We start from the raw sequence: 15,271 nt of genomic DNA on the forward strand, positions 1-15,271 counted from the left end.
GTGCCTTAAAGATGAACACACGCATGACTGTATATGCACACACACCTGTGACTACACGCTAGTCTTCAGGTGAACCTTTAAGGTACCACAGAGTTTTCAAATGAGCTTGCTACAACAGGCTTATTAACACAGCTCCTCTTTACAGCTACTTCCAATCCGTTCGATTTGAGCTTTTTTCTTTCCTCTTGCCTCTATTAGCACTGATGGTCAGGAGGTCAGAACAGCCGCTCTCAACAGAGTTTGCTGGCATTTTCATTTTCATTTTTATTTTTTTGTGGTGCAAACAAGTCTGCCTTTCTCACTGTTGAGGTTTATGACTGATATAATAAAGTATTTGCTCTATAGAAATTTATATTTGCTTTGATAGAAATTCTACAGAGTTCAGGGAAGCTTACTTTGAAAAGTACAAAAGTGTAATTTACTTTAAAGATATTCTCAGGGCATAGTCAGCTTATTATTATTTTACCTATTTAAAACATGTTTGCTAAATCTGATTCATTCCAAATATGTTAACTAAAACACCTGTTTCTAATCATTATGATTATGCTGTTTCAGGATAGTGAGAGTTGGAATCAATTTATCTGAAGGAATCAAAATGGAAAATGCTCCATATAATTATTTTGAACCTAGCAATATAAATATCTAGCATATTATTACAATAGTAGTTAGAAGCATTGGTTTAATGCAGTTTTCCTATATAAGATATGAGGCCTATTCCTCAGCAAGAATATGTCTAAAATCACAACATATCCCTATGTTTTCTGGAAGCTCCCATTCAGTTCAGTAGTACTTGCTTAAAAGTAAACATCAAATTATGAACTTAACAGTTTATGAGCAATACTACAATGTGTTGCTTGCTCCTTTATTAGTTTTTGTACCAAAATCTTTAACCTTTATTAGCTACCCAGATTGCAATATGCATGCCCTGTCTTATCTTCTTCTATTCTTGATTGACATAGAAACTTTTGTGCAATGGCATCACAAGGAGAACTTGGGAAATGTTACAATCGCAAAAGACAGAATATAGCAATGGTCACAACAGGTACCAGAATGGCTGGAGGTAGGAAGCAGAGATGTCATGCAGAAGCACAAAAACAGGTATCAGTAATATCTCCCCATCTCCATTCCCACACTATCCAAGATCTGGAGGTTTTGTGTCCTTCAACTATTGGGACAGACAATAGTTCAAAATACTATTCTAGTATCATCTCCCATCCTCAGGATCTTTGATACAATAACAAATGATATTAATTCATACAAAGTGTTTTGGTCTCATCACTTGTTACTTAGAAGCAGGGATTTCCTAGGATAGAACTTCCTTTAACTTAGCATATTTTTTTCTTAGTTTGAATCTGTAAACAGTTGCACATAAACAATATGGAGAATTGTATATATTCACTTTGCTGCTTATTTACTCCTTACTGCACTACTTTATATGCTACAGATCAGAAGTTAGCCCACAGATTACATTCAACTTTTGGCTTCTTTTCCTTGTCTTAAAATGATAAATGTATGAACTTATTTCTTCCTTGATTTTCTGTTTACTGGTAGGGTGAAAGCATTAAAGAAGTAAAAAATGTACAAGCTGGCACAGCAGATGTCTCTGATTGTATTCGCCAAGAAATTGAAAGCTATTACCGGCTCAAGATGCCTGAAGACTTCTATCATTTCTGGAAATTCTGTGAGGAATTGGAACCTGACAAGCCATGTGGTAGGTCTTAAATGTTTATCTTCTTTATATGAGTGTTTTTTGTGTGTAGATATATAGATAAATAGATATATTTTTGTGTTTGTGTACAATTTTATTTTAGGCGTAACAATATCTTCAAAATTCTGGTATTTTAGAAATTTATGAGGCTACCCAATTGTATAATGATTCTGGGTGACATACAGTAAAAGTAATACAATTAAAATAAACAAGTCTACCCCCATCCCCCTCCAGAAAAACAGACATTAAAATACAAACTTCCCACCCACTTTAACCCAATTCCTGTGGAAAGAACCAGATTTTCAATGCTCTTTTGAACATAACTAGGGTGAAGACAATATGGAGGGGAGGAAATAGCTCTCTAGAAGGTGTTGTGACCAAGAAGGTACACTTCTTAGGTGACATTGCTTAATTGATGAGATCTGGAACATGCCAACTGTGCCTGATTGGCTCACTTGACTTCTTCCTGTCAATACATATTGGACTTGACCACAAAGAACAGAGGGAAACCACCATAACACAATGTCTTTCAGTTCCTTCTGGTGGTCTAGAAGAATGCTTTGGTTCATACTGTGGTTTGATATTATTTAATATCACTAGTAGTCCTTTCCACATGTAATATAAAATGTATTTATCCTTCACTTTTTTGGCTTATTTCTAATAATCTCTCTCTCTCTCTCTCTCTCTCTCTCTCTCTCTCTCTCTCACACACACACACACACACACACACACACACACACACACACACGGCTGAACTATAGTTCTCTGCATGGACAAAGCAATTTTGGTTTTTTAAGGATTTGACCCTAATCTTTGAGAACAGCGAGAATTATAGATAGGTGTTCTTTTTTAAAAGCATACATTATATGAAAACAATAACTGTTTTGCATATTCAATATATTTACTTTTATGTATTTAAAACTGGTTGTAGGAAACATAATAATCAAACCCAGAACTTTTCATATAATGTAGATTAGAGGTCCCATACTTTTGTTTTAGTAACAAAGTCTTTATTTTCTCCAACCTTTGTGTAACATGACCGGGAGGTAGTTATGTTAATTGAAGTTTGTTTTGTTTTTGCCTTGACTGATGGTTCTATGTTATTTTCATTGTTGGTTGTGTTTTATACTGTAACTGTTGTTGGCTGCCCGGGGTCAGTGTGGTGAGCTAAGCAGCTATATAATAATAATAATAATAATACTAGTAGTAGTAGTAGTAGTAGTAGTAGTAGTAGTAGTAGTAGTAGTAATAATAATAATAATAATAATAATAATAATAATAATAATAATAATAAAGTTGGAAGTGACCTTGGAGGTCATCTAGTCCAACCCTCTGCTCAAGCAGGAAACCCTATACCATTTTGGACAAATGGCTGTCCATTCTCTTCTTAAAAACTTCCAGTGTTGGAGCATTCACCACTTCTGGAGACAGGTTGTTCCACTGGTTAATTGTTCTAACTGTCAGGAAATTTCTCCTTAGTTATAGGTTGTTTCTCTCCTTGATTAGTTTCCATCTGTTGCTTCTTGTCCTGCCTTTAGGAGCTTTGGAGAATAGCTTGACTCCCTCTTCTTTGTGGCAGCCCCTAAGATATTGGAACACTGCTATCATACACCCCCCCTCATCCTTCTCTTCAGTAAACTAGACATACCCAATTCCAGCAACCATTCCTTATATGTTTTAGCCTCCAGTTCCCTAATCATCTTTGTTGCTCTTCTCTGTACTCTTTCTAGAGTCTCAACATCTTTTTTACATCGTGGTGACCAAAACGGGATGCAGTATTCCAAGTGTAGCCTTACCAAGGCATTATAAAGTGGTATTAATACTTCACGTGATCTTGATTCTATCCCTCTGTTAATGCAGCCTAGCACTGTGTTGGCTTTTTTGGCAGCTGCAGCACATTGCTGACTCATATTTAAGTGATTGTTCACTAGGACTGAGATCCCTCTCACAGTTACTACTATTGAGCAAGGTATCCCCTATACTATACCTGTGCATTTGGTTTTTCTTGCCTAAATGTAGAACTTTACTTTTTTCACCATTGAATTTCATTTTGTTAGCTAGTGCCCAATGTTCAAGTCTGTCCAGATCCTCCTGTATCTTAAGTCTGTCTTCTGGAGTGTTGGCTATTCCTGCCAGCTTGGTGTCCTCTGTAAATTTGATCAGTTCCCCATCTATCCCCTCGTCCANTCCTCTGGTCCACTAATTTTGTCACTTGGTCAAAGAATGCAATAAGATTTGTCTGGCATGATCTGTTTTTGACAAACCCATGTTGGCTTTTAGTAATGACTTTGTTTGCCTCTAGGTGTTCACTGATTCGTTGTTTGATTATCTTTTCCAGAATCTTCCCAGGTATTGAGGTCAGGCTGATAGGTCTGTAATTTCCTGGATCCATTTTTTTCCTTTTTTGAAGATGGGAAGTACATCAGCTCTCTTCCAGTCCCCTGGTAGTTCCCCAGTGCTCCAGGATCTTTGAAAAATATAGTTCAGTGGTTCTGAGATCACATCTGCCACTTCCTTGAGAACCTTGAGGTGTAATCCATCTGGTCCTGGTGATTTGAACTTGTCTAGGCTGGACAGGTGCTCACTTACCGTTTTTCTTGCCTATCTTAACTTGTGTTTCTATTCTGTTTCTTATGGCACTATTTTTGATAGGTTGGTCTGTTTTTTCCCTTTGTGTAAAGACAGATGCAAAAAACAAGTTAAATAGTTCTGCTTTCTCCCTGTTGCTTGTCACCTTGTCACTTTCCCCACTAATGGACCAATCATTTCCTTCACTTTTTTCTTGTTTTTTACATGTTGAAAGAAGCATTTTTTGTTATTTTTTACTTTGGTTGCAAGCCTTAGTTTATTTTGAGCCTTAGCTTTCCTCACTTCATCTTTGCAGGCTCGGGCTATTTGCTGATGTTCTACCTTAGTTATGTTCCCCTCTTTCACTTTTTATACTTGTCCTTTTTATCTTTCAATTTATCAGAGAGTTCTTTATGCAGCCATGCTGGTTTCTTTTGAGAGCTGTTAATTTTCTTCTTTGTTGGTATTGTGCTAGACTTTTATTATCTCACTTTTCAAAATTTCCCAAGCTTCTTTTCTAAGTTTATTGAAATTAGCTCTCTTAAAGTCCAAGACTCTAGTTTGACTGTGTTCTATTGCTTGTGCTTCCGTAATGTTGAATTCCAATATTGCATGTTCACTCCCCCCCCCAAGGTTCCTGTTGCTTTTACGCCTTCTATCATTTCATCTCTGTTAGTAAGAATTAGATCCAAAATGGCTAATCCCTAGTTCCTTTTCTACTTTTTGGGAGACAAAGTTGTCTGCTAGGTTTGTCAGGAATCTGTTTGAATAGAATAATTAAATAGTACTTTATTTTGTGAGCTTAATGAGAAAGTGAATTCAAAGCAAGTGTTAGATGCAACCTTTCCATTAATCCTAGAAGCAGAAAGGATAGTGGCCAAATAAATAAAAACAATAGCACCTTTTAAATAATTTTAAATATATATTTGGTATGGACAGTTATTATCATGAAACAATAGGTGTTTTTATGTTGTAGATGCTCTCAAATCAAGTATTGGACTTCAGCTTGTTGGACCATATGACATTCTTTCTGGAAAACACAATACTAATAAATCAAAAGAAATAAATTTTAATCTTCACTGGAGATTTTTTTATGATCCTCCTGAATTTCAGACAATTATTGTTGGAGACAATAAAACACAATTTCATATGGGATATTTTAGGTAAGAAATACCTTGGCCCTGAAGAGGAGATATAATTCTTTAATGTTCTTCTTCCTGCTGTTGCTTTAAAACAATGAGCAGAGCATTACTGGGATTTCCTTTCTAAGATCTTTTCATTCAGCAGGATATAAAGTTGAAAAACATTTCTAACATAATTTTTTTGAGATAATCAAAGGTTGTGTTGTCTGTCTTGGTGTGACATTAGGATGTTTAATTCATATGTACTTGCCAAGAATATTTTGGAATAGAATAAAAGGCATTTTGCCTTTGGGAATTTTTGATTTATTTTCCCGGTGAATTTAGAGTTGGTATCTTCAAAATCTATTGTATGTTTGCTAGATTGTATTTCTTATCATCCAGTTTTGACTTAGACAACTTAGCTTTCAAAGTTCATTTTACTGTTTTAAAAAAGATTTTTTCTTTTATAAATTTAGAATTATTCAAGACAATAGAATTTATTTTCATTATTATACTGACTTCATTATACAAAATGTTTATTATGTAGAGGCATTGCGGATGTATTTTTGTAAAATTTGTTCTCCATAAAAAGTTATGTTTTCCAATGTAGTGAATTGCAAGGCTTTCACCTATATTGTCTTTATATTTTTTAATTAAGACTATAATTCTTGATAAAATTTGTGATCTTATTAGATACATTGTAAATTTTCAGTCTAGTCATCCTCCTGACAATGCTGATCCAGCTGTGTTGGGGTAGTCAAGTAGATTTCATAAAGTAATCATCTGATCTGGAAGCAATTTATGATGTTCTGATTGGAATCCCATGTCTGAAACACGAAATATTTACAGTTTGAAAAATTAATTTAAAAATTTTCAGTTTGAAGGGTAGGTCTTGCATATATCCGGAGTTGATATGTGATTTATCTTTTAAAATACTTTTATGGGTAGGAAAAATAGTGTTTGAGAAATCTCTCTACATTAACGTAGCTGCTTCAGCTCTAATTCTTAAAATGTGTTCAGTTCTAAATATCTTGTATATTTTATAGGGATATACCAGATCAACTGCCAGTGTGGGTTGGTGAAACTGAAACCCAGAAAGGCTATACAATTTATCAAGTTGGTGACAATATATTTGCTGCTGTAAAGTAAGAATTTAATATTTTCATCCTTTAAAAAGAGGTTAATTTGGAAATAGCAGTCTCAGTTTGAAGGGATTGGTTTTTTTTCCCTTTTACTCACATATAGCTAATGCTATGTAGCTCTGTACCACTTGAATTGGGAAAATACACTCCTTGCCACTTCAGTACATGTTCTTACTTTGAGAAAATGATTTTGTGGGTGAAGTACTAGGATGAAGCTTATTCTTGTCTCTTTTAAAATAGTTTGAATATAAGTCACTGTTAACAGAATCCTGTAAATCCTTGTAAAAAAGTTTGTTGCAATATAGTCCCTGTTTATGAAAGTCAAAATCTAGTCTCATGATCCAGAAAAAGTTGCTGCACTTCTGTTTTATTTATGACAGGAATTTGTACTTGGCTCAGAATTTAATGGTGGAATATTGCTTAGTTTGGTTCCCAAATTTCTTTTTCAAATAGCTCAGTAGACTAGTTTAGATACATGTTATTTACTGCTATATACTAATTTGAGAATATTTTGGACAGCCATGTAATATTTTTAATCTGCAAAATATTTTCAAAATATGACTGGATTCTGCTTTTCTGTTACATTTCTATGGATTGCATTGTTCATTAAAGCATTATAAGAAACTTGCACATAGTTTATATTCAGGTTTGTTTTGGAATATTGGAGGATGTATATATAAGTTTCCATATTTAATAATTCTTTCTGAACATAGTGATGTGAAAAATGATTTTAGTATCAGTTTTCCAGCTATTTGCTCCAAAATATATTCAGCCACATTTTTAGCAGTTTACTGACAAATACGTATAACCGAGCTTTTTTAATATTGTTATTGGCTTTTGTTTATCTCAGCTTAGCATAAAATGTGATTCTTAAGAGTGTATGTTTCACAGAAAATTTTTGAATCAGTCTAATTACGGGGTTGTTTTACGTATATATTTTATCTTTTAATTACTATTTTAATATAAAAGCTCTCCTGGGAAAACTTAGTCTTCAAAGGCAGCAGCATACAATTTTAAAAAAAATTAAAGAGAAGGTTATTATCAAAACTTTGTCCTGTTACAGTATAGAAATAGATCGACATCCTGATTCTAGGCTATTTGAAAATTAAATTAGCTGATGTAAATCAAATAATCTTTATAAATTGATATGGATATGAAAGGATGAACACTTTATCTGGTGCCTGTTCGTTTAGAAACAGCTATTAGTCATTGGTAAAATTCTTTTCATAGAATTACATGAAAAATGTTTCCATCTCTTTATAACTTTTTCATAGTACTTCTGATAATTTGCAAGCACTTCTGATCATTAGAAGTCTATTCTGCTACACATAGCAACAACCTTTGGGATTTCTATTAATTGTACTGTTTTGAAGTGCTTCTGTTAGCTAATAAAAGGCATGTTTGAATCTATTCAAGATAAAGAACTGTAAGATTTGTGTTCTTTTGTTTCAGGTTATTTTTGTCTAAAAAGCTTAAAGACCTGACTAATAAAAAGAGAAGTGGCTTATTAAGAGACACAGATGAAAAACTAACTAAAACAGCAAAACAATTGGGTTACTCGCTGGAACAAAAAAGCTTGAAGATGAAACAGCGAGATAAGAAGGTAAGATTTGATTTTTACAAACTCAGTAAACTCTAATACAACATTTATCTTTTTCCTGGCTTGTGCTAAAATATGTTTACTCCTAAGTCTCTTACCAAATCAGAGAATCACAATTAATTCTTGGGGTCAGCACAGTAAAAGGAAATTGAAACAAGCATGCTTTAAACATTATATATAACTTTAAGGCATATTCTATCAGAAATGGGGTGAAAAACTTTAGTTCTCAGTTCCCATCCAGTCTTAAAAATGTAAAATATACGTATGATTTAAGAATGTAATTAATCAAAAAATATTTATTTTATGTTTATTGGATTCCAGATAATATTTAGATTTGGATATCAGATTTTCTGGGCTGACATTGTAACAAATTTAAGGATTCTTTATGATTTGGTGTTTTACATTGGTTTCAAACTATAGCATATGTTAATACAATTTGGAGGGGGAAACGTAACCAACATATAAATGTATATTATCTTTCCATGATATGGAATTTGGGATTTTTTGTTTATTTTATCTAAATCACTATTGTGTATAAAGATTTTTATATTTTATAGTTATTACCAGTAGTCGTTTAATGACTGTTCATAGTTACGAAGGTGATGATATAATAACTTTGCAACTAGCTCCTACATTTATGACCTTTGCAGATATGTAAAGCAAAGGAAAGCTGAAGTAAAATTATACGCACAATTTATTATTTATTTATTTGTTAAATTTTATGTGCCACCCATCTCATCTGAGACAACTCTGGGCAGCGTAGCTTACAAACATTAAAACTAGTACTCAGTAAAAGCTTAGCAACCACTTCACCTAATGACCAAGTTGCTGGTTCCAACTGTGGTTGATAAATGAGGATTGCCTGTAGGATGGTTGTTTGTTATATTTCACTAACAATAAATAGATGAACATCTGTCACCATTATATCTGCACAAGATCAGCTAAATTCTTTCTAGTGGTGAATTGCCTTTTCCACAAGAATCTACACAAAGGTGGTAGAGCTCCTTAAAACTTTTTATAGCCATCTTGCAAGTAAAATCACCAGCATTCTCATTGAATTTGTCACCATTGTTTTTGTTGCATGAATTGAGAAGTAAATAAAATCCTACTGTTCTGAACGCAGATAACTTGTTCTTGTGGTTATGAGATGCAGCCAGAGTTAGCTTTTCTTCTTCAATAGGGCATTTGGTTGCTTGTCAGGAAATACGATGCAGCCTTGATAAATTATTCCTCTTAGGCCCACTTAATTTGCCAACTACTGTCTAGTCCAGTGTTTCTCAACCTTGACAATTTTAAGGCATGTGGACTTCAACTCCCAGAATTCCACAGCCAGCATTGCTGGCTGTGGAATTCTGGGAGTTGAAGTCCACATGCCTTAAAATTGTCAAGGTTGAGAAACACTGGTCTAGTCAATAAGCTCACCATTTGTTTGATAACAAATAGTAGATAGGAGAGGTGACATTAGAGGATAATTATTAGTGGAATCCCTAGGCAATAATAAATTTACCTAGGAGTCTTTTCTTATCTTTCAAATTAGCAGGATATCCTTATTTAAATATGTGCTTGACATTAATCAAACAACAAAAGCAAAACATATGCTTGGTATTTGAAGACTAGTGTATTTGCACAAAATATCTAACGATATGGTTTGTAAAGTACTTAGGGGTGTTTTTTTTTTCAAAACAGGTAGTAACAAAGACATTCCATGGAGGTGGTTTAGTTGTTCCTGTAGATAAGAATAATGTTGGATACAGAGAGCTTCCTGAAACAAATGGTAGGTATAGCTTTTTCAAAATACAAAATTAGTAAAACTTCAATTGAGCCATTGTTAATGGTGTGCATTTAGGCATCTGACTATAACCAAATGCCTTTAAAGAGAAGTAATGAAAATATCTTCCCAGAGTCTATGAGAGTGGACAGAAATAAAAATTAAAAAAAAATAAGCATAAAGTTAGTAATTAGATTTTTCCTCATGTTTTTATCTAATTAGGTCATTTATAAAAACAGAATTCCATAGTACATATAATTGTATTAAGACAAGATGTTCTTACACTGAGCCTATCATTAAAAGCATTGCAGTAGTCTTTGCTATAGCAACAACCGAATGTCTGTCCTGAAATTCATTAGGCTAGATTTAGATTGGTTTCATTTAATTCCATTTTAAATTGGTGGGACCATTGTCATGATTTAAGTCTCATTGGTTTTAGTGGGAGTTTAGGTTATACGTCTACACTTACGTTGTAAGACAGGTGATGGAAAATAATACTAATTAACCTCCATTTTATATTGATATTGACCAGAATATGATACTATCAAAATCATGGAAGATTTGTGGTACAGATTAGCATATATTATGCCCGTGGTGGCGAACCTGTGGCACGCGTCCCAGAGATGGCACGCAGAGCCCTCTCTGTTGGCATGCATGCCATCACCCCAGTCCTACGCCTTCAGCTGGGTTTTATAAAACCTTTTTGCTTTAGGCCTCCACCACCATGTGCAAAAAAAAAAAAAAGGTTCAATCAATCAATCAATTTCAACTTGGTGGGGGAAAAAAGATCTCGCAAAGTTGGAATTGATTGGTTGAACTTTTTAGTCCCACCCAGTCTGCTGTTACCACTGCAGCCATGCCCACCCAATGGGCACGCCCACCCAGCACCCAACGATACATAAGTGGGTTTGGGGTTGCAGTTTGGGCACTTGGTCTCTAAAAGGTTCGCCATCATTGTATTATGCAATTAATGCGGTTTTCTTTTAAAATAATACACATATTGACTGTAAAGAGAATACTATATTTTCCGGCGTATAAGACGACTTTCTAAACCCTGAAAATCTTCTCAAAAGTCGGGAGTCGTCTTATACGCCCAGTCGTCTTATAAGCCGGAAAATACGGGTATTCTATTTTATTCCTTTACACATGTGGTTTGGCATATTACTCATCAAGTTTTCTCTCCCCCCCCCCTCTCTCTCGCTCAAACTCTATATTTTAACTGGAAAAGTTGGGGGGTCGTCTTATACGCCCAGTCGTCTTATACGCCGGAAAATACGGTATATAGAGAATGTGCAGTGCTTATTTGATTTGGAAGAGATGCTTCCAAATGTAAAACAGTGTGAAGCACAAACTGTCCAATCCTAGAAACAGATTGCAGCTGCTTTAATGAATTGCAGGCAGGTGCAATTTGTGCTCCTGTGCATCCCAAAGGCATCTCTCCAAAATAAAATTTAAAAAATTGCATAGTCCTAGACTATATTGTAATATAGTTCTCATGGAATCTTTTTCTTCGCAGCAAATCTCAAAAGAATTTGTAAAACCATTGCAGATGCTCCTAATGATGACCAGAGATTGAAAGCCTTTGCTCCTATACAGGAAATGTTAACTTTCGTTCAGTTTGCTAATGATGAATGTGACTATGGAATGGGATATGAACTGGGCATAGACCTCTTCTGCTATGGGTCACATGTAAGTTCATGTTTTTCTCTGTAGTAATTGTTTGAGACCTGAATCATTGTCTCTGTCATATGTGGCTCTGAAACAAATGACTCCAAAGGTTCAGCAGTCCCAAAGGTGCTTTTTCAAAAGGCAGCTGGACTTTGTTTTTCCTTGAGCACATTTCTCTTGTCAGAACTTAAGCTTCTTGGATGAGAAGCAAAATGTCTTCAAGGAAAAACAAAGTCCAGTTGTCTTTTGAAAAAGCACATTTGGGACAACCATGACTTGGATGACTGAAAATCTCTATAGACAAAGGTTCATTAGAGAATAGGTATCTATAATGATTTCAGTGCTTAAGAAATTGAGAAAAAGGTGGAAATGAAAAACTATAGCATTTTATGTTGCTCTGAAATGCATTATCAATTTCAGTAAAACCATTACCATTGTCTTTTTTTTTTTTTTTGCAGTATTTTCACAAGATTATCAGCCAGTTGTTGCCTCTTGCATATAGTCTGCTGAAAAGAAATCTGTTTGCAGAGATAATTGAAGCTCACTTAGCTAATAGAAGAAAAGAGAAGGTAGATCTATTTGCAGCATGATAAACACTAAAATACTGTAAAATACTATTGTTATTTATGAATTTTAAATTTTTTCTATTAATGTGTACTGTGTGATAAATAAACATTTTTTCTAGTATAACTTTTAGTGAAGATTCATAAAATAATTATTTTAAGCTGTTCTTGCAGAACCCTGAACATTCCTTAATAAGTTGCTTTATGAAGACAAACTTTTTCAAAAGTTTCCAATGTCTAAGGGGTTGCCATAAAGAAGAGGGAGTCAATCTATTCTCCAAAGCACCTGAAGATGGGACAAGAAGCAAAGGATGGAAACTAATCAAGGAGAGAAGTAACCTAGAATTAAGGAGAAATTTCCTAACAGTTAGAACAGTTAATCAGTGAAACAGCTTGTCTTCGGAAGTTGTGGATGCTCCAACACTGGAAGTTTTTAAGAAGAGATTGGACAACCATTTGTCTGAAATGGTATAGGGCAGGGATGTCAAACTGGCAGCCCACGGGCTGGATGCGTCATGCGTAGGCCACGCCCACCCTGGCTCCGCAAAGGCAAAAAACATCACAATACTTCATGTGACACATGACATCATGTGAATTTGACACCTGTGTATAGGGTTTCTTCCGGAGCTGTACGGACCTGCCTCAAATAGATCTCCCAAGAAAGCAGAACTTTTGAAATAGGCATTGTCGCAAAAGGAACTTTTTATTGAGAGTTAGTGATGGCAAGAGAGCAAAGCAAAGTCTGAGATTTGGAGCCTAAAGGATTACATCAAAAAGGCAATTCACAACTACTCCCCCCCCCAATGTCCAACCGTCTGGTTGAAATCCAGCCAATCCACAGGTGCCACTGTATTATGAGAAGTTGGAGTAGCGGGCTTCTCAAGGTCTCTCACAGTTTCGTTTCCCAATGGTCTCAGGCGCCTTCATCTGTAGATAAGGCAGATGTTTTCAGATCACATTCCTCATACCCGAAGAGGGAGGGAATTTTGCACAGAGTAGAACAAAATAGATAATAATCCCCCTGCAAGCACCCTCCCACAACAGTATAGCAGGCCCCGAAAGTACATAGGCAAAAGCAAGAAAGGAAAAAAAGGAAAAAGTAAAGGCAAATATATTTGAGGGGCTCTGACATTCGCCCTCCCCTAATAGAAAGACAAATCCACCAGTAAAATGGAACAGGAAGGGGAAAAGGAAAACAAAAAAGAACCACATTAATCAGGTTTATCTGGATAATGTGCATGAAATCAATTAAGCAATCAAGGGGCCCTGACGTTTCTTATAAACTCATTCATTCTGTGACTCAGGCAAATCTTTCCAGGCCACTAAGTACTGTGTGGACCCGTGGTGTTTACGAGGATCTAAAATATCCTTAATTTCAAAGTGTTGCTCACTCTCAACCATAATAGGTTGGGGAGCCGGGATGGTCACAGGTTGTAGTTTGGAGGTGACCTCAGGTTTCAATAGGCTATAATGGGAAAACTGTATGGATTTGTGTCAAACTCTTAGGGAGTTCCAGCTCCACTGTAATAGAATTAATAATGCGTTTAATAGGAAACGGGCCAACAAACTTTAGCCCCAGCTTCTTTGATGGCTGCAATGATTGTAAGAATCTAGTGGAGAGATAAACTTTATCTCCAACATGGAAAGGTTTAGGTTCCATTCTTGTCAGCTTATGCTTTATAAGCTTCCCTAGCCTCATCCAGGGCTTTCCTAACTACAAACCAGATGTTTTGCAATTGATGGGCCTACTCTTTTAGAGAAGGAATGCAGGTTTGTTGGCTGGCAATTGAAGCATTGGAAGAAAACACTGGCCATTTGCTATTTGGAAAGGAGTGAACCCAGTACTGGAATGTACTGCATTGTTTTAGCCCACTTTAGCAAATGGCAATAGATCAGTCCAATTGTCCTGATTAATAAAACAATAGAGTAGTGTTCCAGAACTGAGTTCATTCGCTCTGTCCCCCCATTCGTTTGAGGATGGTAACTACAGTAGATGACAGTCCCTGAACCAAACCTAAGAGGTCCAAAAAGGCTTTCCAGAACTTAGAGGTGAATTGGACATCCCTATCAGGTATTATATGTTTTGAGGCACCATGAAGGCAATAGACATGCTGCACAAACAGTTTAGCCAAAGTCTTTGCTATCGGGATCTTCTGGCATTGGATAAAATGGGCCTGTTTCGAAAACAAGTCAGTGACAACCCAAATGACAGTGTTTCCTTGCTTTCGGGCAGCTTGACAATAAAATCCATAAAAATATCTCTCCAGGGTGCTGGAGTAGTACCATAAAATTATATATCAATGGAAAGATAATCAAGAATGTAATGCAATAATTTTTATGAAGGATTTGCTATTAGAATGGCAGTTATAAAGAAGAAAAGTGAAACATGTAGAAAAATGAGATATACAAAAATTATCACCATAGAAAAAACAAGATATACAAAAATTATCACCATAGAAAAAATGAGATATACAAAAATTATCACCATGTCAGTTAATACTTAGTTGGGTAACCTTTACCATGAATTATGGCCTTACAACGTCTTCCCACGGAGTGAACTAAATCCTTTAGTTCTGCAGCTGTTATAATGTGAAACCAAGATTGAATGATTGCTTCTATTAACTGGGTTTTATTGCTGGGTCACTTCTGACTAACAAGTTTCTTTAGTCGGCTCCATAGATTTTCAATTGGGTTAAGGTCTGGGCTATTCCCAGGCCATTCCAGCAGTGGAATATGATTATCTTGAAACCACTTTTTGCACACAGCAGCAACATGACATGGAGCTGAATCCTGTTGAAATAAAAATGCTTCATTGTCTTGGAAAAGATCATGTGTGGAAGGCTTCGGTTTGGGCTCAAGTATTTCATTAATGTATTTTTGGCCATTTATATTCCCATTAATCACACAAATTCTGCCCACACCTTTTTTATTATTATTAAAAGTTTTATAAAGATTACAGTATAAACCCCCATACCCACCCCAAAACCCCACCCTCACCCTCCCCCACTTCCCAGAGCTGAACACAGGGTTACAAATATAATAATCAAAATCTATCTAACATTAACCAACTATTAAAATAACCAAGTCCATAATACGCTTTAACTCCCCTTTAACACAAATTTAAACAAATTAA

General features: G+C 35.4%; 1 protein-coding gene across 2 annotated transcripts in view; it reads left to right on the forward strand.

Moving 5' to 3' along the window:
* LOC107286177 (histone PARylation factor 1) overlaps nt 1-12,237 on the forward strand; it is a 13,017-nt gene extending 780 nt beyond the window's left edge. Inside the window, exons 1-9 of one of the 2 annotated variants that reach the window (XM_015814493.1) lie at nt 2-82; nt 960-1,098; nt 1,552-1,711; nt 5,253-5,439; nt 6,444-6,542; nt 7,992-8,142; nt 9,826-9,913; nt 11,424-11,596; nt 12,034-12,237. In XM_015814493.1, coding sequence (XP_015669979.1) covers nt 973-1,098; nt 1,552-1,711; nt 5,253-5,439; nt 6,444-6,542; nt 7,992-8,142; nt 9,826-9,913; nt 11,424-11,596; nt 12,034-12,165 — 1,116 coding nt within the window. In that variant the 5' untranslated portion in view covers nt 2-82; nt 960-972 and the 3' untranslated portion in view covers nt 12,166-12,237. Of the gene's footprint in view, nt 1; nt 83-959; nt 1,099-1,551; nt 1,712-5,252; nt 5,440-6,443; nt 6,543-7,991; nt 8,143-9,825; nt 9,914-11,423; nt 11,597-12,033 lie in introns of those variants that run through there. The other variant, XM_015814499.1, reaches the window with a different exon arrangement.
* Nucleotides 12,238-15,271: the final 3,034 nt, after the last annotated feature.

The sequence above is a fragment of the Protobothrops mucrosquamatus genome, unplaced genomic scaffold (assembly GCF_001527695.2).
Source record: "Protobothrops mucrosquamatus isolate PMUCROS unplaced genomic scaffold, P.Mucros_1.0 scaffold_88, whole genome shotgun sequence".
NCBI classification, from domain to species: domain Eukaryota; kingdom Metazoa; phylum Chordata; class Lepidosauria; order Squamata; family Viperidae; genus Protobothrops; species Protobothrops mucrosquamatus.